At 51.6% G+C, this 24689-nt stretch overlaps 2 protein-coding genes across 8 annotated transcripts in view; one reads left to right on the top strand and one right to left on the bottom strand.

Moving 5' to 3' along the window:
• Positions 1-7608, top strand: part of TEC (tec protein tyrosine kinase) — an 88304-nt gene extending 80696 nt beyond the window's left edge. For 6 of the 7 annotated variants that reach the window (XM_064149230.1, XM_064149229.1, XM_064149228.1 and 3 more), the window contains 4 exons: positions 1808-1872; positions 2137-2255; positions 4065-4222; positions 7444-7608. In XM_064149230.1, the coding sequence (XP_064005300.1) occupies positions 1808-1872; positions 2137-2255; positions 4065-4222; positions 7444-7560 (459 nt within the window). In that variant the 3' untranslated portion in view covers positions 7561-7608. Of the gene's footprint in view, positions 1-1807; positions 1873-2136; positions 2256-4064; positions 4223-5172; positions 5717-7443 lie in introns of those variants that run through there. The other variant, XM_064149233.1, reaches the window with a different exon arrangement.
• A 2703-nt stretch (positions 7609-10311) lies between these two features.
• On the bottom strand, positions 10312-24408 carry NIPAL1 (NIPA like domain containing 1). Its single transcript, XM_064149239.1, has 6 exons — positions 24311-24408; positions 19144-19410; positions 18543-18599; positions 16642-16732; positions 13121-13281; positions 10312-11657 (listed from the first exon to the last, which is right to left on the bottom strand). Exons 1-6 carry the CDS (start codon positions 24354-24356, stop codon positions 11029-11031), a joined length of 1251 nt encoding a protein of 416 aa, XP_064005309.1. The 5' UTR covers positions 24357-24408; the 3' UTR covers positions 10312-11028.
• Positions 24409-24689: the final 281 nt, after the last annotated feature.

Genomic DNA, 24689 nt, shown 5'->3' with positions numbered 1-24689 from the left:
GGGTTTGAGTTTTTTGCTTTACTTGGATTTGGCCTTTTTTGCTTGTTTGGGTTTTTTGCTTTGCTTGGGTTTGTTTTTTTGCTGGGTTTGGGTTTGGATTTTTTTGTTTGTTTGGGTTTTTTGTTTGGGTTTTTTATTTGTTTGGGGTTGAGTTTTTTGTTTGGGTTTGAGTTTTTTTCTTTGCTTGGATTTGGCTTTTTTTGCTTGTTTGAGATTTTGCTTTGCTTGGGTTTTTTTTTTACTTTGGGTTAGGTTTTTTTTTGCTGGTTTGGGTTTTTTGCTTTGGGTTTGCTTTTTTTGCTTTGCTTGGATTTGTTTTGGGTGTTTTTTTCTTTGTTTGAGTTTGGTTTTTTTGCTTTGTTTGGGTTTGGTTTTTTTTTTCCTCATTTGGCTTTTTGCTTGGTTTGGGTCTTTGATTTGGGTTTGAGTGTTTTTTTTTGCTGTATATGGGTTTGATGTTTTTGCTTTATTTGGATTTTAGGGTTTTGTTTTGCTTGGTTTGGGTTTTTTGTTGAGGTTTGTTCTTTGGGTTTGAGTTTTTTGCTTTTGCTTGGGTTTGGTTTTTTGCTTCTTTGGGTTTTTTGCTTTGCTTTTTTGCTTTGCTTGGGTTAGGGTATGGATTTATTGCTCATTTGCCTTGGTGTTTTTGCTTGTTTGGTGTTTTTTTGCATTGTTTGGGTTTGATGTTCTTGCTTTATTTGGATTTTGGTGGTATTTTTGCTTGTTTGGGTTTGGGTTTTTTTGCTGTTTTGGGTTTTTTGCTGTTTTGGGGTTTTTTTGCTGGTTTTGTTTTTTTTTTTTCTGGTCTGCTTTTTTTTTGCTGGTTTGGTTTTTTTGCTGGTTTGGGTTTTTTGCTGGTTTGGGTTTTTTACTTGGTTTGGGTTTTTTGCTGGTTTGGGGTTTTTTTGCTGGTTTGCTTTTTTTTGCTGGTTTGGGTTTTTTTTGCTGGTTGGGTTTTTTTTGCTGGTTTGGGTTTTTTGCTGATTTGTTTATTTTTGCTGGTTTGGGTTTTTTGCTGGTTTGGGTTTTTTACTTGGTTTGGGTTTTTTGCTGGTTAGGGGTTTTTTTTGCTGGTTTGGTTTTTTTGCTGGTTTGGTTTTTTTTTGCTGGTTTGGTTGTTTTTTGCTGGTTTGGGTTTTTTGCTGGTTAGGGCTTTTTTTTGCTGGTTTGGTTTTTTTGCTGGTTTGGTTTTTTTTGCTGGTTTGTTTTTTTTTTGCTGGTTTGGTTGTTTTTTGCTGGTTTGGTTTTTTTGCTGGTTTGTTTTTTTTGCTGGTTTGGTTTTTTTTGCTGGTTTGGTTTTTTTTTGCTGGTTTGGGTTTTTTTGCTGTTTTTTTTTTTGCTGGTTTGTTTTTTTTGCTGGTTTGGGTTTTTATTTGATTTGGGTTTTTTTGCTTGGGTTTGTTTTTTTCTTGTTTTCTTTGGGTTTGATTTTTTTTGCTTTGCTTGGGTTTGGGTTTTTGATTTTTGCTGGGTTTGGGTTTGGATTTTTTTTTGCTTAGTTTGTTTTTTTTTGCTTGGGTTTTTTTGCTTGTTTGGGTTGGGGTTTTTTTTTGTTGGGGTTTGTGGTTTTTTGCTTGTTTGGGTTTTCTGTTTGCTTTTCCAAACGGTGTAGTTGACAGAGCATTAGTATCAGGAGCAAATACAGCTGTGCTGTACCTTTTATCAGGAGAAAGATACCACTGGACTTGGTAGATTGATGAACTAGCTAAGCAATGAAGACAAAAAGCCCCCAGCAGAGAGTTGTTAATCTGTCTGCAAGAGACTGCAAGCCTGAATTTCAGCCACCTCTAACTCATTCCCTTTGCAGGCTGCCAGGAACTGCTTGGTGAGCGACTCGGGAGTGGTCAAAGTGTCGGATTTTGGAATGACAAGGTCTGGCTGAGTGTGCAAACATCTGTGGGAGGGGGCTGGGAGGATGCACCTAACCCTAGCCCACCAAAACTGAAGCCCTTTTCCTGGTGTGGTGCTTGCATTCATGGCCATTAGGTGGCAATAAGAACTTTGACAGCCAAATCCAGCGTGAGATTGCAATGGGGCAGGCTTGGAGGCTGGCTGAGGGTTAATCTTAAATATGAAACGTTGGTATTCATTCATTGTTGATTGTGTTTTTATGTTTTTCTTGGGTTCTTTTTAAAGGTATGTCCTTGATGATCAGTACACAAGCTCATCAGGGGCGAAGTTTCCTGTGAAGTGGTGCCCCCCAGAAGTTTTTAACTACAGCAGATTCAGCAGCAAGTCAGATGTCTGGTCATTTGGTGAGATGTTTATCAGTCAAAGAAAGGGTTCTCTTTCTTTTTCTTTCTCCCCACACTTCATCAGGAACAGCTGAGCTTCAGCTATTTGGAATCGTGGAATTAATCAGGCAGGGTTGGAAGGGACCACAAAGATGATCTAGTTACAACCTCCCTGCCATGCCCAGGGACACCCTACCCTAGAGCAGGCTGCACACAGCCTCAGCCAGCCTGGCCTCAAACACCTCCAGCCATGGGGCCTCAACCACCTCCCTGGGCAACCCATTCCAGCCTCTCACCACTCTCATGCTCAACAACTTCCTCCTCACCTCCAGTCTGACTCTCCCCACCTCCAGCTTTGCTCCATTCCCCCCACTCCTGCCACTCCCCGAGAGCCTCAAAAGTCCCTCCCCAGCTTTTTTGTAGCCCACTTCAGATCCTGGAAGGCCACAAGAAGGTCCCCTGGGAGCCTCCTCTGCTCCAGCCTGCACAGCCCCAACTCTTTCAGGCTGTGCTCACAGCAAAGCCGCTGCAGCCTCTCAGCATCCTCCTGGCCCTGCTCTGGACACTCTCCAGCATCTCCACAGCCCTCTTGTCCCAGGGGCTCCAGAGCTGGCTGCAGGACTCCAGGTGGGGTCTCAGCAGAGCACAGCAGAGGGGGAGAATCCCCTCCCTGGCCCTGCTGGCCACACTGCTGCTGCTGCAGCCCAGGCTCTGCTTGGCTTTCTGGGCTGCAAGTGCACACTGCTGGCTCCTGTGGAGCTTCTCCTCCAGCAGCACCCCCAAGTGCCTCTGCTCAGGGCTGCTCTCCAGTCACTCACTGCCCAGTCTGGAGTTGTGCTTGGCATTGCTTCAGCCCAGCTGCAGCACCTTGCTCTTGGTCTTTTTGAACCTCATGAGATTGACATCTGAGAAGGTGGTCAGGAAAACCATTAGTTGATGTTTTATGTTTGCATAAAGTTTCCCAGAGCCCCTGGAACTGTTACTCTGGTAGCATGGGGCTTAACAAGTAAGGTTGTAGAGTAGAGTCATAGAATGGCTCAGGTTGGAAGGGACCTCAGAGACCATCTCCTCCAACCTCCCCACCATGGGCAGGACTAGACTCAGCTGCTCAAGTCTTCATCCAACCTGGCCTTGAACACCCCCAGGGAGGAGGCAGCCACAGCCTCCCTGGGCAGCCTACTCCAGAGTCTCACCTCCCTTGTAGAGACAAATTTCTTCCTCAGACCCAGTCTAAATCTACCCTCCCTCGGCTTTGAGCCATTCCCCCTTGTCCTGTTGCTGGATAACCTGATGTAAAGTCCCTCTGCAGTTTTCCTGTAGGTTCCCTTCAGCTGTTGGCAGGCAGCTCTAAGGTCCCTCAGAGTCTTCTCTAGGTTGAACACCCCAAGTTCTCTCAGCCTATCCTCACAGCAGAGCTTCTCCAGCCCTTGGATCATCTTCATGGCCTCCTCTGGACTCAACTCCAGCAGCTCTGTGTCCTCCTTTTGCTGGGGACACCAAAACTGGAGGCAGGGTTGGTGGAGAGGTCTGAGCAGAGCAGGGTCAAAGGGGCAGAATCCCCTCTCTTGCCCTGCTGCCCACACTGCTCTGCCTGCAGCCCAGCACACAGCTGCCTGCTGGGCTGCATGAGGGCACTGCTGGCTCCTGGGGAGCTGCTCAGCAACCAACAGCCCCAAGTCTCTTTCAAGAAGTTTTCAGCAATGACAGGTGAACACTGCCCAGAACGTGGATCTCAAACGTGGATCTATCAGCAACCCTGAGCCCAGGGCTCAGAATCACTTCTAAGAGGCAATTTGCTCATTCTCTTAACATGCATTTGTTTTATTTTAGGTGTTTTAATGTGGGAAGTGTTTACAGAAGGCAAAATGCCCTTTGAGAAGAGCTCCAACTACGAAGTGGTAATGATGGTTAGCCAAGGACATCGTCTGTATCGGCCCAAGCTAGCCTGTAAGCAGGTGTATGAGATGATGATGATGTGCTGGCAGGAGGTAAAGACTTTATTTGTCTGTCTTTTAATTGGAATGTGTTATTCTAGCAACAGCCATTAGTCTCTGTTGCACCATTCAAGGTGGCCACACCTTCAGTACTGTGTCCAGTTCTGGGCTCCTCAATTCAAGAGAGCTGTTGAGGTGCTGGAAGGTGTGGAGAGAAGGGCAGCAAGGCTGGGGAGGGGTCTGGAGCAGAGCCCTGTGAGGAGAGGCTGAGGGAGCTGGGGGTGTGCAGCCTGCAGCAGAGGAGGCTCAGGGCAGATCTCATTGCTGTCTGCAGCTGCCTGCAGGGAGGCTGTAGCCAGGTGGGGTTGGGCTCTGCTGCCAGGCAACCAGCAACAGAACAAGGGGACACAGCCTCAAGTTGTGCCAGGGCAGGTCTAGGCTGGATGTTAGGAGAAAGTTGTTGTCAGAGAGAGTGATTGGCATTGGAATGGGCTGCCCAGGGAGGTGGTGGAGTGGCCGTGGCTGGAGGTGTTGAAGCCAAGCCTGGCTGGGGCACTTAGTGCCATGGTCTGGCTGCTTGGCCAGGGCTGGGTGCTAGGTTGGCCTGGCTGAGCTTGGAGCTCTCTTCCAACCTGCTTGATTCTATGATAAGATGATAAAAATTCAGCTTTCACTTCACTCAAAGAATAGTAGGATCAAGCAGCTTGGAAGAGACCTCTGAGATCATCCAGGCCAACCTAGCACCTCAGTGCTTTGTGGAGAAGTGCAGGTTATAGAAGATTAGCAAATTCAAACCAAACTTCTCGCTTGTATGTGAGCCAAAAAGAGGAGATGCATTCATATATGAGCTAGCTAAAAGAGAGTACACAGTGCCCCAGGTGGGGTCTCAGGAGAGCAGAGTGAAGGGGGAGAATCTCCTCCCTTGCCCTGCTGGCCACACTGCTCTCAACACCAACACACCTTTATTGCTCTCTGATCTCAGCTCTGCCTGTTTTCATTTGTAGAAGCCTGAGGGACGCCCAACTTTTGAAGACCTGCTTCACACAATCATTGACATTGCAGAGGGGGAAGATGCTTTCTGAAACACAAAGCAGAACAGGACAGCAGTGGCACAAGGCTGGGAGAGAAGCCACTTTTCCAGAGCTCTGTGGCTTGACCATTTCTTTTTAAAAGCTTGAGTGTCTAAGCTGCTGGATGCTGCTAAACAGCCTGGAGAGCCTGTCGCAGCTGCTGCACCCCACGAGGAGTTTCACAGGATGCTGGGAAGTAATGCAGGCTGTCCTCAGCCATCCTGCCAGTCTCTGTGTCCTCTGGGAAGTCAGCACTCTGTGTCCTCTGGGAAGTCAGCACTCTGTGTCCTCTGGGAAGTCAGCATGGCATAGCTGCCAAGTTGAACTCTTCATGGAGGAAGAGGGAGAACATGACCAAAGCCTGGGAGCCTAATTTGCATGTATTGGGTTGGGCTCATAGAAATCAGAGAATCAAGAAGGTTGGAAGAGAGCTCCAAGCTCAGCCAGCCCAACCTAGCACCCAGCCCTGCCCAACCAACCAGACCATGGCACTAAGTGCCTCAGCCAGGCTCTGCTTGAACACCTCCAGCCACGGCCACTCCACCACCTCCCTGGGCAGCCCATTCCAATGCCAATCACTCTCTCTGCCAGGAACTTCCCCCTCACATCCAGCCTAGACCTCCCCTGGCACACCTTGAGGCTGTGTCCTCTTGCTCTGTTGCTGGTTGCCTGGGAGAAGAGCCCAACCCCACCTGGCTACAGCCTCCCTGCAGGCAGCTGCAGACAGCAATGAGCTCTGCCCTGAGCCTCCTCTTCTGCAGGCTGCACACCCCCAGCTCCCTCAGCCTCTCCTCACAGGGTTTGTGTTCCAGGCCTTTCACCAGCTTTGTTGCCCTTCTCTGGACACCTTCCAGCATGTACATACAGTCCAGGTTTCTGAGTTTCCCTTTATAGACAGTAGTGTCATAGTGATTTGCATGCTTCCAAACTGAAGGTGTCTCTGAATGGCTGTTTACTGACATTGAACTCTTCCCAGAGACCCTCCAGAACCATTCTTTTTCTCTGGTGATGGCTGGTTTATGACACTTGGTGCCTCTTTCATTTGCACATAGTAGGCTGTTAACAGCACAGCCTTCAGTCTAGTGTAACACTCAAAAGGCTTTGCTTCTGATCTGGGCCATTCTAGGTTGCTTGGTCAACCAGAGGCATTCCAACCTTAGTCTTGATGTTAGTGAAAACTAAGTCTCTGCTTGGCCAACCAGAGACCTTCCATGCTTAGTCTTGATGTTATTTGTGGAAACTTGGTCCCTGCTTGGCCAACCAGAGACCTTCCATGCTTAGTCTTGATGTTATTTGTGAAAACTTGGTCCCTGCTTGGCCAACCAGAGACCTTCCATGCTTAGTCTTGATGTTATTTGTGGAAACTTGGTCCCTGCTTGGCCAACCAGAGACCTTCCATGCTTAGTCTTGATGTTATTTGTGGAAACTTGGTCCCTGCTTGGCCAACCAGAGACCTTCCATGCTTAGTCTTGATGTTATTTGTGGAAACTTGGTCCCTTCTTGGCCAACCAGAGACCTTCCATGCTTAGTCTTGATGTTATTTGTGAAAACTTGGTTCCTGCTTGGCCAACCAGAGACCTCCCATGCTTAGTCTTGGTGTTATTTGTGAAAACTTGGTTCTTGTTTGGCCAACCAGAGACCTCCCATGCTTAGTCTTGATGTTATTTGTGAAAACTTGGTTCTTGCTTGGCCAACCAGAGACCTTCCATGCTTAGTCTTGATGTTATTTGTGGAAACTTGGTCCCTTCTTGGCCAACCAGAGACCTTCCATGCTTAGTCTTGGTGTTATTTGTGAAAACTAAGTCTCTGCTTGACCAACCAGAGACCTTCCATGCTTAGTCTTGCTGTTATTTGTGAAAACTTGGTTCCTGCTTGGCCAACCAGAGACCTCCCATGCTTAGTCTTGGTGTTATTTGTGAAAACTAAGTCTCTGCTTGACCAACCAGAGACCTTCCATGCTTAGTCTTGGTGTTATTTGTGGAAACTTGGTCTCTGCTTGATCAACCAGAGACCTCCCATGCTTAGTCTTGCTGTCAGTTGTCACAAGTAAGTCCAAGATTGAGCAGAAGTGGCTGTCAGTGTACCTTAGCACCTTGGTTTGGATTGATCCTAAAATAATTTATGATGTGCTGTATGTATTGTAAATATATAAACCCAATGCATTTATTTATGTATAAAGTGTGTTTTCCTCTTGGAATTTTCCAGCCCAAGTGTGTCCTACCTTCACTCCTGTGTGGTGTTGTGAATGAAAGGAAACTCTCAGGCATCTACGTAGGGCTCCTCTTTCTGTTTGTTGTTTGCAGTCCCAACTCTCTGTTCTGAACAAAGAATGTCAAACTAAACCTGTGTAAATAAAGAATTTTAACTGCTGTTTGGAGCCAGCTTCTGTTGTGAGTCATTTACTGGCAGTGCATCCCAAGCCCCGCTCAGGGTTCATGTCAAAATGGCATTAGGATGGTCCCTACAACTACCTGAAGGGACATTGTAGCCAGGGGGGGTTGGGCTCTTCTCCCAGGCAACCAGCAATAGAACAAGGGGACACAGTCTCAAGCTGTGCCAGGGGAGGTCTAGGCTGGTTGTTAGGAGGAAGTTGTTGTCAGAGAGAGTGATTGGCATTGGAATGGGCTGCCCAGGGAGGTGGTGGAGTGGCTGTGCCTGGAAGTGTTCAAGCAAATCCTGGATGAGGCACTTAGTGCCATGGTCTGGTTGACTGGATAGGGCTGAGTGCTAGGTTGGACTGTCTGAGCTTGGAGCTCTCTTCCAACCTGGTTGATTCTATGATTCATGGAAATATAGAATCAAGCAGGCTGGAAGATAGCTCCAAGCTCAGCCAGCCCAACCTAGCACTCAGCCCTGCCCAACCAACCAGACCATGGCACTAAGTGCCCCAGCCAGGCTTGGCTTCAACACTTCCAGGCACGGCCACTCCACCACCTCCCTGGGCAGCCCATTCCAATGCCAATCACTCTCTCTGCCAACAACTTCCTCCTCACATCCAGCCTATACTTTCCCTGGCACAGCTTGAGACTGTGTCCCCTTGTTCTGTTGCTGTTTGCCTGGCAGCAGAGCCCAACCCCACCTGGCTACAGCCTCCCTGCAGGTAATTGTAGACAGAAAGAAAACTTCATCTGCAGGCTTTTTATGCTTTGTGTGGCTTGGCTTTAACTGTATCTTGTGGCCTGAATCTGGCCAATAAAGCCAAAGTGTTCTCCACATTAACCAAGAAGTAATGAAGCCCTGTTTGGATGTTTTATTCTCAGAAGCTTATTTTTTTTCTTTTCACTGTGCAATTTAACAGCAAAAAAAAAATTAATTGCTTCAAGTCTCATCACTTGGGAAGCTCAAAATATTCCAGAGCTCTACCCATGGTCATTATAACTTTAAGGTAAGTGCATTTCATAGAACTGGAGAATGGCTTAGGTTGGAAGGGGCCACAACCTCCCTGGGCACAGGACAAGGGAGAATGGTTTGAGGCTGAAGGAGAGTAGGTTTAGACCAGATCTGAGGAAGAAGATCTTCAGTAGAGACTCTGGAATAGGCTGGCCAGGGTGGTTGTGGCTGCCTCCTCCCTGGGGGTGTTCCAGGCCAGGTTGGATGTAGCCTTGAGCAGCTGAGTGTAGTTGAGAGGTGTCCCTGCCCATGGTAGGGAGGTTGGAGAAGATCTCTAAGGTCCCTTGCAACCTAACTCACTCTGTGATCGATACTTACTGTGGTATGGGCCAAGAACTGGCTGGAGGGACGGGTCCAGAGAGTGGTGCTGAATGGTGCCACATCCAGCTGGCAGCTGGCACTGGTGCTGTGCCCCAGGGATCAGTGCTGGGCACAGTCCTGTTCAGTCTTTATTGATGATCTGGAGCAGGGGATTGAGTCCAACATCAGTGTTTGCAGGTGACACCGAGGTAGGCGCAGCTGTGGAGCTGTTGGAGGGTAGCAGAGCCCTGCAGAGGGACCTGACCAGGCTGGATGGGTGGGCAGAGGCCAATGGGATGAGACTGAACAAGGCCAAGTGCAGGGTTCTGCACTTTGGCCACAACAACCCCAAGCAGCACTAGAGGCTGGGGCCAGAGTGGCTGAGAGCAGGCAGGCAGAGAGGGCCCTGGGGGTGCTGGCAGAGAGGAGCTGAAGCAGCAGTGCCCAGGTGGGCAGCAGAGCCAATGGCATCCTGGGCTGGCTCAGGAGCAGTGTGGGCAGCAGGACAAGGGAGTCTCTTCCAGCCTGAGGCATTCTATGATAAAGCAGAGTGAAAATTCTTAAAGGCACATTCTGGTTTTCTTTTACTTTTGGCTAATTGATTCTTTTATCCTACTTAATTGTTTGTTAAGCCAACAGCAATCCATTCAGGACTCTTAAGGGTAGAAGAGCTAAGACTTTGCTGTTAAAAAATGGACTTAGCAGGAGAACGATTACCAAGAAGCACATTTCATGTATTTTTGATGAGCTCCATTCAAGATTCATTGGTAGGTCATAAAACCCCAAAATGCTGCATTAAACTTTGTGTAAAAAGGTTAACCAATATTTTCTTCATGGTATGGATCAAGTTATTCTCCTTCAGGTAGACTGTCTGCCTTCTGGTGTCCACTTCTGGTGTCCAGTCCTGGGCCCCTCACTGCAAGAAGGATCTCAAGGAACTGCTTGAAAGAGTCCAGCTCAGAGCCACAAAAATGATGGAGCAGAAGATCTTCCTTATGAGGAGAGCCTGAGGGAGCTGGGGCTGTGCTGCTGGGAGAGGAGGAGCTGAGAGGTGACCTCAGCAGTGGTTCTCAATGTGTGCAGGTGAGTGGCAGGAGGCTGGAGCCAGGCTCTGCTGGGTGATGCCCAGGGACAGCACAAGGGGCACTGGGTGGCAGCTGAGGCAGAGGAAGTTCCATTTAAACACGACGCTGGCCAGGAGGTGGGGGACAGGCTCTGCTCACTGCTCCCTAGGATAGGACAAGGAGCAATGGGTGTAAATGGCAGCACAGGAGGTTCCAGCTCAACACAAGGGGGAGCTTTACTGGAAGGGTCACAGAGCACTGGCACAGGCTGCCCAGGGAGGTTGTGGAGTCTCCTTCTGTGGAGACATTCAAGGCCTGTTTGGATGTGTTCCTCTGTGAGCTGTGTTAGATAGGATTGCCTTGCTCTGGCAGGAGGGTTGAACTCTGTGATCTCCTTGGGTCCTTTTCAACCCCTAACATCCTGTGAGGAGGATTTTTTCCCTGTGAGGGTGCCAGAACCCTGGCACAGGCTGCCCAAGGGCGTTGTGGAGTCTCCCTCTCTGGAGATATTCAACACCTGCCTGGGTGTGTTCCTGTGTGATCTGCTCTGGGTGACCCTGCTCTGGCAGGGGGCTTGGTCTGGATGAGCTTTGGAGGTCCCTTCCAGCCCCTGACACTCTGTGATTCTGTGATCTACAAACTTGCTTGGGCAATAAGTTAGTAAAATGGAAGTGTGTAAAGGCAAGGCCATGGCTGAGATACCAGCAGAGTGCTTTGTCACTTGAGCAAGGGTTGACTTCCATGGCGAAGGGAAGGTTGCACTCAGTAAGCATAGCTCACATGCTTTGCAAGCACAGCTTACACAGACCATTCCTTCCTGCTGAAACGCTCCAGGAAGAGCTACTGCAGAAGGAAGGGACAAGTCTGGTCACTGCCTGGCCTCCAACAGCCATCAGGTTTCTGTCATGTTAGTTACTGAAGGTTTTCATTCGTGACTACTGCCAGCTGGCAGAGAGGAGCGGCTCACGTTCAACTGGCCTTACACAGAGGACTGCAAAGAGCATTCTGGTAGACACAGGTAGGCTGAGCCTGCAGCTCATGGTACTTCAGTGCTGAATCTTGCTTGACTGAATAAAACATTGTCCTCCTCATAGGCCAAGCTTGGGTCTTCCATGCTCTGCAGTAAAGTGTGGCAGGTTTCATCCTCGTGGTGAGCCGGTGACGGTCCTTTGGCGACGGTGGACACCAACTGGCTCCAGGTGATGTTAGTATTTTTGAAAGCATGCAGCAGAAAAATACCAATGAGGATGCTGCAGAATCCACTGAGGGTTCCAACGATATCACCCAGGTCCATACTGCTCCACTCCTTGAACAGGATGATGGAGCAGGTCACAACTGTGGTGGTGAAGCAGACGTAGTAAACAGGCGTCACCAGAGACGTGTTGAACGTGTCCAGGGCTTTGTTGAGGTAGTTGATTTGAGTGCTGACTGAGAGCACCAAGACACCCAGCAAAAGGTAAAGCAAAGGGTGGTGATAAACTGGCTTCCACTCCAGCATCTCTTTGATGGCAATGCCCAGGCCTTTCACAGACGAGACAGAGAAAGCACCGATCAGAGAGCATATCAAAACGTAGATCACGACGTTGGTCTGACCTCTCCTCGGGGCCACCTTGAAAATCAGCACCAGGGTAACAGCTGTCAGGACAGCAGCAAAGGTGACAAAAGCTGAAAGAGAGAGGAGAGGGAAGAGGAGTGAGGTGCATGGGAGGAGATTCCAGACTGCATCCCAGCGCTACAAGTTATGCAGAATTAATAATGTGATGGTTTGGGAGTTACCTGCCCCCTCACAGAAGATCAACCAAACTGAGACTCAGCTGGCTGGAAATTATAGCCTGGAGAAGAGGAGGCTCAGGGGTGATCTTATTACTGTCTACAACTACCTGAAGGGGCATTGTAGCCAGGTGGGGGGTGGCCTCTTCTCCCAGGTAACCAGCAATAGAACAAGGGGACACAGTCTCAAGTTGTGCCAGGGTAGGTATAGGCTGGATGTTAGGAAGAAGTTCTTCCCAGAGAGAGTGATTGGCATTGGAATGGGCTGCCCAGGGAGGTGGTGGAGGCACCGTCCCTGGGGGTCTTCAAGCAAAGCCTGGCTGAGGCACTTAGTGCCATGGTCTGTTTGGATAGGGCTGGGTGCTAGGTTGGACTGGATGAGCTTGGAGGTCTCTTCCAACCTGGTTGATTCTATGATTCTTAAAGAGTGAAGCTCTATTTACAGCTTAGCACAATATACAAGCAGGTATCCACAAGTGTATACAGCTCTAGACAAGTTAAAAGTAACACAGAAGCACAATACCCCTCCCAGAAACAATCAGAGTGCCCAAGAGGGCTCCCAACCCAATCCCCCCTCCCTCTTTCCCTCCCTTCAGAAATCACCAGATCAATCTCATGTGATAAATATGGAGATCTGGGGTGAGATGTCGAAAGAAAGATGAGAAGGAGGTTAGAGGAAAAAGAGTTAGGTGGAGTAGAGAGTTAAAGGCAGAGACAGCCACAGAGAGCAGACTGCCAGGTAGCCAAGAAGGCCAATGGCAGCCTGGCCTGGATCAGGAGCAGTGTGGCCAGCAGGACCAGATCAGTCCTTCTGCCCCTGAACTCAGCAGTGGTCAGGCCACACCTTGAGTCCTGTGTCCAGTTCTGGGCACCTCAATTCCAGAGAGATGTTGAGGTGCTGGAAGGTGTCCAGAGAAGGGCAGCAAGGCTGGGGAGGGGCCTGGAGCAGAGCCCTGTGAGGAGAGGCTGAGGGAGCTGGGGGTGTGCAGCCTGCAGCAGAGGAGGCTCAGGGCAGAGCTCATTGCTGTCTACAACTACCTGCAGGGAGGCTGTAGCCAGGTGGGGTTGGGCTCTGCTGCCAGGCAAGCAGCAAAGAACAAAGGGACACAGAATCAGGTTGTGCCAGGGCAGGTCTAGGCTGGATGTTAGGAGGAAGTTGTTGGCAGAGAGAGTGATTTGCATTGGAATGGGCTGCCCAGGGAGGTGGTGGAGTCCCCATCCCTGGAGGTGTGTAAGGGGAGGCTGGATGAGGCACTTAGTGCCATGGGTTAGTTAATTAGAAGGGTTAGGTGCTAGGTTGGACTGGATGATCCTAGAGGTCTCTTCCAAGCTGGTTGATTCTGTGATTGCATACAGACCTGGATCTTGCAGCTTTCTCTCCATCTCATCTAGGGAAGTGACCTCCTCCTCCTCAGGGGCATGAATCACCATGACTGTTGACCCCAAAACGCTCAGCACGCAGCCCAGCTTCCCATGGAGATTCAGCTTCTCATTCAGAAAATAGGATGACAAGAGAGCACTGTTTGGCAAAACAGAAGGGCAAGGTTGAGCTCCAGCAGCCACCTGAGATGTTCACAAGGTCTGTGCAATGCGATAGAAGCTCAGAATCTCTTCTGAATTGGGTGCATGGGGGAGCAGCCTCAACCAACCACACTTTAAGGAGTTTTGCAAGAAGGTTGGTCAGGATCAAGAAAGTCAGCTCAGGGATTAGGGGGGATTAACAAACCTAATAGCACCTTGGTCCTGGTGAGACCTCATCTGGAATACTGTGTTCTGTACTGGGCTCCCCAGATCAGGAGGGACAGGGATCTACTGCAGAGAGTCCAAGGGAGGGCTATGAAGATGCTGAAGGGGCTGGGCACTGCCCTGCGAGGAGAGGCTGAGGGACCTGGGGCTGTTTGTTCTGGTGAAGGAAAGACTTAGAGGGGATGTGATCAGTATTTATAAATATCTGAGGGCTGGGGGCCGAGAGGGAGGGGACAAACTCTGCTCAGTTGTGCCCTGGGATAGGACAAGGGGGAATGGATGGAAACTACAGCACAGGAGGTTCCAGCTCAACACAAGGGGAACTTCTTTACTGTAAGGGTCCCAGAGCCCTGGCACAGGCTGCCCAGAGAGGTTGTGGAGACTCCTCTGGAGCCTTTCCAGCCCTGTCTGGATGTGTTCCTGTGCAACCTGTGCTAGATTCTATGGTGCTGCTGTGGCAGGGGGGTTGGACTCTATGATCTATGGAGGTCCCTTCCAGGCCCTAACATCCTGCGAGCCTTCCCCTTCAGGCTATGAAGGTTCCAAATGGCTCAAGGACCCTTACAGTCAAGAAGTTGCCCCCTGTGTTGCAGTAGAACCTCCTGTGCTGCAGCTTCCATCCATTGCTCCTTGTCCTATCCCAGGGAGCAGTGAGCAGAGCCTGTCCCCTCTCTCCTGAGCCCCAGCCCTCAGATGTTTATAAACATTGATTAAATCCTCTCTCAGCCTTCTTTTCTCCAGACTAAACAGCCCCAGGTCCCTCAGCCTCCCCTCACCAGGCAGTGCTCCACTCCTCTCATCACCTTCATAGCCTTCCCTTGCATCCTCTCTGGCAGGTCCCTGTTCCTCTTCAACTAGGGAGCCCAAAACTGAAGGCAGTACTCAGGATGAGGTCTCACCAGGGCAGAGCAGAGGGGGAGGAGAACCTCCCTCAATCTGCTGACACTTAAGGTGAGGCTGGACAGGGCTTTGGGTAACCTAATGCAGTTGTGACTGAAGGCAGTGGCTTCAAACAAGAGCAGTGCAGATTTAGATTGGATGTTAGGAGCAAGTTCTGCACCACAAGGGTAGTGGAGCACTGGAACAGGTTGCCCAGGGAGGTTGTGAGGTCTCCTTCTCTGGAGAATATCCAGGCCTGTCTGGATGTGTTCCTCTGTGATCTGTGTTAGATAGGATTGTCCTGCTGTGGCAGAGGGATTGGCCTCAACCTTCTTGGGTGCCTTCCAACCTCTAATATTCTGTGATCAAGGCCCCATCCCTGGAGATATTCAAAGTGAGGCTTGCCAGGGTTCTGAGCAGCCTGATCTAACTGGGGATGCCCCTGCTGACTGCCTTGGGGGTTGGACTGGATGAGCTTTGGAGGTCCCTTCCAACCCAGACCTTTCTATGATTCCATGCTAATAAATTACTCCTCAGAGTTATTTGTCTTGGGCATAATCCATGGCTTTTCTGCCCCTGGCATAGTCACATCAACACATGTGGCTAAGTGGTTGGTAATGACTGGTGTCCTGATGTGGTGGAAATAAGGTGTTTGAAGGGCATTCATGTCTCAAAACAACCACAGTTTTTGACTGGTGGGTCAAAAAGAGCTGCAGCTTTGCAGAAGGACTTGGCAAAGACCAACCAAACCCAAAATGCTTACTAAATGTGCCTCATCAAGAGAGATATGGGTCTGAAAACATGTTAATGGAGGAAGTCTGTGTTTCCTTTTGAAGCTTTTTTTGACAGATGAAGAACAGAATAAGACTTTTAAAGGAAGCTTCAGTTCTCTAGGAGGAGATAAAGGACAAGGTTCTGCCACTGTGCATCAGCACTGTACCTGCTATGCACTGATAAGAAACACTTTGAGAGGAAGGCTGTTGGGAAAATGTATGTCTGGAGCAGGACTTCACTCTGATATGGGTCAAGAAGTGGCTGGAGGCTGGGCCCAGAGAGTGGTGGTGAATGGTGCCACACCCAGCTGGCAGCTGGCACTAGTGGTGTGCCCCAGGGATCAGTGCTGGGCTCAGTCCTGTTCAATATCCTTATTGATGATCTGGACCAGGGGATTGAGTGCAGCATCAGTAAGTTTGCAGATGACACCAAGCTAGGAGCAGCTGTGGAGCTGTTGGAGGGTAGGAGAGCCCTGCAGAGGGGCCTGGCCAGGCTGGATGGGTGGGCAGAGGCCAATGGGATGAGACTGAGCAATGCTAAGTGCAGGGTTCTGCACCTTGGGCCACAACAACCCCAAGCAGCACTACAGGCTGGGGCCAGAGTGGCTGAGAGCAGCCAGGCAGAGAGGGAGCTGGGGGTGGTGGGAGAGAGGAGCTGAAGCTGAGGCAGCAGTGCCCAGGTGGGCAGCAGAGCCAATGGCATCCTGGGCTGGCTCAGGAGCAGTGTGGGCAGCAGGACAAGGGAGGTTATTCTGCCCCTGTGCTCAGCACTGCTCAGGCCACACCATGAGTGCTGTGTCCAGTTGTGGGCTCCTCAATTCAGAGAGATGTTGAGGTGCTGGCAGGTGTGGAGAGAAGGGCAGCAAGGCTGGGGAGGGGCCTGGAGCAGAGCCCTGTGAGGAGAGGCTGAGGGAGCTGGGGGTGTGCAGCCTGCAGCAGAGGAGGCTCAGGGCAGAGCTCATTGCTACCTGCAGGGAGGCTGTAGCCAGGTGGGGTTGGGCTCTGCTGCCAGGCAACCACCAACAGAGCAAGGGGACACAGTCTCAAGTTGTGCCAGGGCAGGTCTAGGCTGGATGTTGTTAGGAAGTTGTTGTCAGAGAGAGTGATTGGCATTGGAATGGGCTGCCCAGGGAGGTGGTGAAGTGGCTGTGCCTGGAGGTGTTGCAGCCAAGCCTGGCTGGGGCACTTAGTGCCATGGTCTGGTTGATTGGCCAGGGCTGGGTGCTAGGTTGGACTGGAAGATCTTGGAGCTCTCTTCCAACCTGATTAATTCTATGATTCTATGACTTATTCCCTCTAAACAGAAAAAAAGTATTTCTGACTATGACAGTGCTCTTTCTGCAGAGGAACAAACCCCACTTTTTAACCCACAGCTTGTTTTTCACTTTCCTTGCTACAGTTCTCTGTGTTTTAGCCCCAGAGATTATTGTGCCCTCAGTGAAGGCTCCATTTGTCACTGTGTGCTCCCACTTGGTACAAACCTTATGAGAACACTGAGTGCCCCCAAAGGGGTAACTAAAGTTGCAGGTGCAAAGGCATAGGCAGCAAAGTTCACAGCTTCTCCTAATCCCACTGCAGAAGAAAGAACATTTGGGTCAGTTTCAGGTGGAGGGGAGGGATAAGAGGAGTATCAGTATAAATATTTCATGAGACAGCAAATGTAAACCATAATCTTTTTTCCCCACACTGTGTGTGCTCATGTTCCTCTCAAGGCTGTCTGAACTTCCAAGAGCTGGGGCTGTGCTGATTGGAGAAGAGGAGACTGAGAGGTGACCTCAGCAATGGTTATCAATATGTGCAGGGTGAGTGGCAGGAGGCTGGAGCCAGGCTCTGCTGGGTGATGCTCAGGGACAGCACAAGGAGCAATGGGTGGAAGCTGAGGCAGAGGAAATTCCACTCCCCTGACCCCCAGCCCTCAGATGTCTATGAACATTGATAAAATTCCCTCTCAGTCTTCTCTTCTCCAGACTAAACAGCCCCAGGTCCCTCAGCCTCTCCTTACCAGGCAGTGCTCCAGTCCCCTCATCATCCCTTGGACCCCCTCCAGCAGATCCCTGTCCCTCTTCAACTGAAGAGCCCAAAACTGCAGGCAGTACTCAAGATGAGTTCTTACCAGGGCAGAGTAGAGGCAAAGGAGAACCTCCCTTGATCTGCTGGACACACTCTTCTTAATGCACCCCAGGATCTCACTGTCCCTCTTGGCCCCCAGGGCACATTGCTGTGCCATGGATGTTCTCCCCCAGCACTCCCAGCTCCCTCTCCACAGGGCTGCTCTCCAGCAGTCACCTCCCAGCCTGTCCTGCTGCAGTTTGTTATCCCTCCCCAGGTGCAGGACTCTGCACTTGTCCTTGCTGAACCTCATTTGGTTCCTCTGTGCCCAGCTCTGTCTGTCCAGGGCTCTCTGGATGGCCTCACAGCCTGCAGCTCTATCAGCCAAGCCTCCCAGCTTGGTGTCAGCAGCAAACCTGCTGAGCAGACTCTGTCTGTCTGTCTGTCCACTCATCAGTGTCACTGATGAAGATGTTGAACAGGACTGGCCCCAGCACTGATCCCTGGGGGGCTCCACTGGTCACAGCTCTCCAGCTGGACCTGGCACCATTGATCACCACTCTTTGAACTCTGTCTTGTAACCAGTTCCTAATCCACCTCTCTGTCTGCTCTTCCATCCCACACTTCCTGAGCTTGCTCACCAGGATGTCATGGGAGACAGTGCCAAAGGCCTTGCTAAGGTCAAGGTAGACTACATCCACTGCTCTCCCTGCATCTACCCATTCAGTTATGTCCTCATAGATTGCTCTCAGGTTAGTGAAGCATGACTTCCCTTTGGTAAATCCATGCTGATTACCACTGATAACCTTCTCCTCCAAGTGCCTTCATGTAAACATGAGGAGGATTTTTTTCCCTGTAAGGGTGCCAGAACCCTGGAACAGGCTGCCCAGGAGGGTTGTGGAGTTTCCCTCTCTAGAGATATCCAAAATCAACCTGGATGTGTTCCTGTGTGATCTGCTCTAGGTGATCCTGCTGTGGCAGGAGGGTTGGACTGGATGAGCTTTGAAGGTCCCTTCCAGCCCCTGACATTCTGTGATTTTGTGATTCTTCTGGACACAGGCTGCAGAAAATGAAATACCTTTTCCCTAAGTACCCCTAGAAGCTGGACAGATTCCATCCCATCATTTGGGGTATTTGGAACTGTTGGGGTATTTGGAACTGTTGCTCTGCAAAGAGCAAAACACAGTAGTTGAGGGATGGCATAGCAGCTTCTGTCCTGGAGGTGAATGCAAAGACACTGAAGTGAGAGGAGTGAAAAATCAAGGAATGAATCTGCTTTTAGCGATCTGTTTTATGTAACATTTCCATACAGACAAAGAAGTAGGTGACTTACTTGAAAGCAATCCAGCCCACCACAGCCACTCCTTCAGGTAAGAATGTCCACCCTGTCCTGAGAGCAGAAAAAATGATCTTGTCTTAGAGAAAATTAGATCATAGAATCAACCAGGTTGGAAGACACCTCCAAGATCATCCAGCCCAACCTAGCACCCAGCCCTAGCCAGTCAACCAGACCATGGCACTAAGTGTCTCATCCAGGCTTTTCTTGAACACCTCCAGGGATGGTGACTCCACCACCTCCCTGGGCAGCCCATTCCAATCCCAATCACTCTCTCTGTGAGTGGCAGGGGGTTGGAATTGGATGAACTTTGAGGTCCATTCCAACCTATACCATTCTATGAGTTACAACATCACAGGATGTTAGGGGCTGGACGGGACCTCCAGAGATCATTGAGTCCAACCTCCCTACCAGAGCAGGACTATAGAATCTAGTACAGGTCACACAGGAATACATCCAGACAGGTCTTGAAAGTCTCCAGAGAAGGACACTTCTTTAATTTGCTATTATTTAGTTTTAGAGAGATAGACTCAAACCTTGCCATGGTATAAAAGGTATTTGAGTCCCCAGCAGGTGCAAGGTGGGCATCGCTGCTTACCAGCTCGGCGGACTCCTTTGTCTGCCAGCTTCAAAAGTCCTTTCTTCTTCAGTATGAAACTAGAGCCAATAAAGATACTGGAAGCTACTGCCAAAGCCAAGCCAACATAGAGGTGATACTTGCTTCCAGCAAGTGTGGAAAGGCTCTGGCTGGTTTCATTGAGAGTCCTGTCCACAGAGGCAAGGCGAGAAGAGAGCGATTCAGATGCGTTGATGATCTGGCACAGTGCTTGGCAGGAGTCCTTGCAAGCCAAAGGCAGAGCAGCACCTGGGAGGAGGAAAAGGAGGACAAGTGATTCACAGACCTCCCTCTGCTCACTCCTTTACATGTCTTCCCAGAGCACTTGTCACTTCTGGTGATGCAAATCATGGAATCACAGAACCTTAGAGGTTGGAAGGGACCTGCAGAGATCATCCAGCCCAACCCCCCTGCCAAGGCAGGAGCACCCAGGGCATTCTGCACAGGAATGCATGCAGGCAGGTTTGGAAAGTCTCCAATGAAGGAGACTCCATAACCTCTCCAGGCAGCCTGTTCCAGGGCTCTGGCACCTTCATTGTAAGGTTTTTCCTCATGTTGAGGCAAATCCTCCTCTGTTCCAGTTTGTAGCTGTTGCTCCTTGGCTTATTGTTGCTGACCACTGGAAACAGATTGCCCCCAGCCACTTGCCCCCCACCCCTCAGATGTTTATAGATATCAATCAGATCTCCTCTCAGCCTTCTCTTCTCCGGCCTAAACAGCCCCAGGGCTCTCAGACTCTCTCCACAGGGAAGATGCTCAAGTGCCCCACTCATCCTCACAGCTCTCCACTAGACTGTTTCCAGCAGGTCTCTGTCTCTCCTGAACTGGGGAGCCCAAAACTCACAAAATCCAGATAACATACAGAGTGTTGCCCCAGGTCATCACTCCCTTCTGTGATTCACAAGTGCCTACATGATTTTATGGAATGCTTTGCCCTACATTAGCTGAGCCAAGCAGTTAAGGCAATGCAACACTAAAATATTACCTTGGATGTAAAACTCAACTTGAGGCTGCAGGTAAGCTTTTACAATTCAAGGTGAAAAGGTTCTTTTGTGTTGTGCAGAGGCCACATCTCCAAAACATAAATGTAGAGCCAAATCCATGATTTCAGACTTTGCCTGCTAAGAGTGATTTTTATTCCAGGCTTTTGCTTTTGTGTTTGTAGGTGAGACTTGGAGAGACCAAATAAAATAGGGAGCAAACTCTTGCTGCAAATGGGCACTAGTAATTTTTATTGGAACTGTTTGGTGATTGCTAGGTGAGCTGGAGCCTTTTCAGCCACTCATAAAATACTGAAGTGCAGGCCTTACTATACCTCACAGCCATTTCATAGAGTCATAGAAGCAATCAGGCTGGAAGAGAGCTCCAAGCTCATCCTGCCCAACCCAGCACCCAGCCCTGCCCAACCAACCAGACCATGGCACTAAGTGCCCCAGCCAGGCTTGGCTTCAACACCTCCAGGGATGGTGACTCCACCACCTCCCTGGGCAGCCCATTCCAATGCCAATCACTCTCTCTGACAACAAATTTCTCCAACATCCAGCCTGAACATGTCCTGGCACAACTTGAGGCTGTGTCCCCTTCTTCTGTTGCTGGGTGCCTGGCAGCAGAGCCCAACCCCACCTGGCTACAGCCTCGCTGCAGGCAGCTGCAGGCAGCAATGAGCTCTGCCCTGAGCCTCCTCTGCTGCAGGCTGCACACCCCCAGCTCCCTCAGCCTCTCCTCACAGGGCTGTGCTCCAGGTCCCTCCCCAGCCTTGCTGCCCTTCTCTGAGCACCTTCCAGCACCTCAACATCTCTCTGAATTGAGGAGCCCAGAGCTGGACACAGCTGGAGAAGAACAGCAGCCTTACTCCTTTCCACTTGGCACCACTACTACTTTTTCTACTGAATCTTAGCTTTCCCATTCCCCAGCAGACTTTACAACAGTGAATAATGAACATTTAATCATGCCATCTGTAGCAAGTTACTCAGAGACTGCCACAAGATGTTTCTCTCCTTCTCGAAATACATTTTTTTGGCTCACATATGCGAAGAGCCCCAGGATTTCTTCCCTGTTCCATCTGCCAGCTGAGATGAGTGATTCTGAATGCTTTTCCTCTCCATTTATGGTGGTGAGAAGCTTTTCCTGTTTTAAAAATCATAGATTCATAGAATCAGGCAGGTTGGAAGAGACCTCCAAGCTCAGCCAGTCCAACCTAGCACCCAGCCCTATCCAGTCAACCAGACCATGGCACTAAGTGCCCCAGCCAGGCTTGGCTTCAACACCTCCAGGCACAGCCACTCCACCACCTCCCTGGGCAGCCCATTCCAATCTGCCAACAGCTTCCTCCTAACATCCAGCCTAAACCTGCCCTGGCACAGCTTGAGGCTGTGTCCCCTTGTTCTGTTGCTGGCTGCCTTGCAGCAGAGCCCAACCCCACCTGGCTACAGCTTCCCTTCAGGGGAGTAAAGTGGGATGTCACTGCTCATTAAAGAACCATCTGAGAGCTGGGAAGAGGAGGCTGATGAAGGAATTACAATTGCTTTTTTTGCCCACTGTCACCAGTGGTTACAGAATCACAGAACATTAGAGGTTGGAAGGGACCTCCAGAGATCATCAAGTCCAACCCCCCTGCCAAAGCAGCATCCCCTAGGGTAGCTCGCACAGGAGTGCATCCAGGGAGGTGTGGAAAGTCTGCACTGAAAGAGACTCCACAACCTCTCTGGGCAGCCTGTTCCAGGACTCCGTCACCCTCACTGTAGAGAAGTGACTAAGCAGAGTAAACAGCCCCAGGGCTTTCAGGCTTTCTCCATAGGGGAGATGCTCAAGTTCCCCAGTCATCCCCGTGGCTCTCCGCTGGACTCTTTCCAGCAGGTCCCTGTCTCTCTTCAACTGGAGAACCTGGAAGGACTGAGGGAGGTGACAAATCCCTTGAGGCCACCTGGCTTGCTCAGCACCCAGTTTCTGTAGCTAAGCTAGTTTCACTTCCCACTTTCAAACGTCAACAGGCGTGGCAGCAGAAGCCCTCCTTGCAGAGATAAAGAACTCTCCCAGCTCTGACTCAAGGCTGATAGCAACAGGAAACCAGCCTGAGTACTGGTGGCCACAGCTGTGACTTCTTCAGTGGTTTTATGATTTACCTGAGCTTGGAAACGTTTCCTCAAACACCTGAATATCATCATTGCTGTCTACAACTACCTGAAGGGAGGTTGTAGCCAGGTGTGTGTGGGGGGCTATTCTCCCAGGCAACCAGCAATAGAACAAGGGGACACAGTCTCAAGTTGTGGCAGGGTAGGTCTAGGCTGGATGTTAGGAGGAAGTTCTTCACAGAGAGAGTGATTGGCATTGGAATGGGCTGCCCAGGGAGGTGGTGGAGGCACCGTCCCTGGAGGTGTTGAAGCCAAGCCTGGCTGGGGCACTTAGTGCCATGGTCTGGTTGGTTGGCCAGGGCTGGGTGCTAGGTTGGACTGGATGAGCTTGGAGCTCTCTTCCAAACTGGTTGATTCTATGATCTGTCCAGGTCAAGTAGCTCAACATCCACTTCCTCATCCTGGAAACGTTTCCTCAAACACCTGAATATCATTTGTCCAGGTCAAGTAGCTCAACATCCACTTCCTCATAGCAAGTTTAACCTGCTGTCCTTTTGCTGCCCTGCAAAAGCCTGGGGTGAACCTTACCCTGTGGTTCATTAGCAACAGCCTGCTTAGCTTTTGTCCTGCCACTGAGGATGCTGGTCCTAAGTCATCTGGAAAACTATTTGGTTGGATTTAGATGTGTAATCTGACCACTTTTATTGCACCTGTAAGTCAGCTGACACCTGGCAGGGGCACAAAATGCTCTTCTCCTCCATCTGGGCAGTCACACACTCAGAATGGTGGAGGTTGGAAAGGACCTCTGAAGATCATATAACCCAGCCCCACTGCTGGAGGAAATCAGCCAGCCACACACACAGGTGGGTTTGGAGTGCCTGCAAAGATGGACACTCCCCAGCCTCTCTCAGCAGCCTGGCTCATGCTCTGCCGCCCTCATGGTGAAGAAGCTTCTCCAGAAGAAGTGGACTCTGCTGTGTTCCAGCTGGCTGTCCATTGCCCCTTCTCCTCTCACTGGACACCCCCGAGGAGCCACTCTGGCCGAGGGGCGAACAGTGGATGTGCAGCGCAGCAGCGGGGGATCGCCGCCCGGCACAGCTCCCGCTCCTGAGAACGCACACAACGACGCCTACAAGAGGCTTCCGCGGGAGCCACCCGCAGCAGCAGCAGCAGCAGCAGCGCAAGAACCGCCCCGGTGCCGCCCGCCTCACACTCATCGCAAAGCGGCTGCGTGACGTCACTGGGGAGCAGCCTTACGTCAGCAGGAGCCCCGCAGCTCAAGCGCGGGGGCAGCGCGGGGGTTACGATGGCGGCTCCGGGCGCCACGCACCCTTTTCCTTTCCCTCCCCTCCGCCTCTTCCCGTGCATCCCCCGCGTCCCGGCGCCGCGCACACCCCGCGCACCTGCCGCGCCGCGTACCCAGCGCACCTCCCCATCCCGCGCACCTCCTCCCTCCCGCACACCTGCCGCGCCGCGTATCCAGCGCACCTCCCCCCCCCCACGGCGCACCTGCCGCTCCGCGTACCCAGCGCACCTCCCCATCCCGCGCACCTCCTCCCTCCCGCACACCTGCCGCGCCGCGTATCCAGCGCACCTGCCCCCAACGGCGCACCTGCCGCTCCGCGTACCCAGCGCACCTCCCCCCCCCCACGGCGCACCTGCCGCTCCGCGTACCCAGCGCACCTCCCCCCCCCCACGGCGCACCTGCCGCGCCGCGTACCCAGTGCACCTCCCCATCCCGCGCACTTCCTCCCTCCCGCACACCTGCCGCACCGCGTACCCAGCGCACCTCCCCCCACGGCGCACCTGCTGCTCCGCGTACCCAGCGCACTTCCCCCCCACGGCGCACCTGCCTCGCCGCGTACCTAGCGCACCTCCTCCCTCCCGCACACCTGCCGCACCGCGTACCCAGCCCACCTCCCCATCCCGCGCACCTGCCGCACCTCCCCCCCAGCGCACCTCCCCCCCACGGCGCACCAGCCGCTCCGCGTACCCAGCGCACCTCCCCCCCACGGCGCACCGGGCGCGCAATGCCGCGCAGCCCCGGCCTACCGCTCCGCGCCGGCGGAGGCACTGACCTTTGCGGCATGGCTGGTGGCCGGGCAGCGTCTCTCCGTGCCCCATGGCGGTTGGCCTTCCGCGGGCTGCTCCGCGGCGGCGGTGGCGGCGGCTCCGCCCGCCTGGGTCACCGCCCGGCAGCGCCGGGCGCGCCCTGCTCACCTGCCCCGCGCAGGTGGCGGCGGCATCCCCGCCACGCCTCTGGGCGCGTCCTGCCGAGGGGGGGGCGCGCAGGGCGCCAGGAGTGACCCCGCAGGGGATTCGTTTCGCCTAAACCCGTATAAAGTCTCGGTTCTGAGCCGGGGGCTTCTGCGACCCTGCCCGAGGGCGGAATGCACAGGCAAGAGCCCTGTCCTGGGGCCCCACTGGAGGTTTCTCTAAGCCGGATCCTCCTCCCAT

This window comes from Pogoniulus pusillus, chromosome 9, assembly GCF_015220805.1.
Source record: "Pogoniulus pusillus isolate bPogPus1 chromosome 9, bPogPus1.pri, whole genome shotgun sequence".
NCBI lineage: Eukaryota > Metazoa > Chordata > Aves > Piciformes > Lybiidae > Pogoniulus > Pogoniulus pusillus.
The sequence above is the reverse complement of the archived record's forward strand: the minus strand, read 5'-3'. Positions and strand labels throughout refer to the sequence as shown.

Excerpts from the sequence above, each read along its gene's own strand:
- NIPAL1 (XM_064149239.1), bottom strand. The coding sequence starts at position 24,356 with ATGGGGCACGGAGAGACGCTGCCCGGCCACCAGCCATGCCGCAAAG. Across the intron at positions 13,282-16,641 it reads GCACTCAGTGTTCTCATAAG|TGCTCTCTTGTCATCCTATT; the intron begins GTTTGTACCAAG and ends TTTGCCAAACAG. Across the intron at positions 11,658-13,120 it reads GAGAAAGCTGCAAGATCCAG|CTTTTGTCACCTTTGCTGCT; the intron begins GTCTGTATGCAA and ends TCTCTCTTTCAG.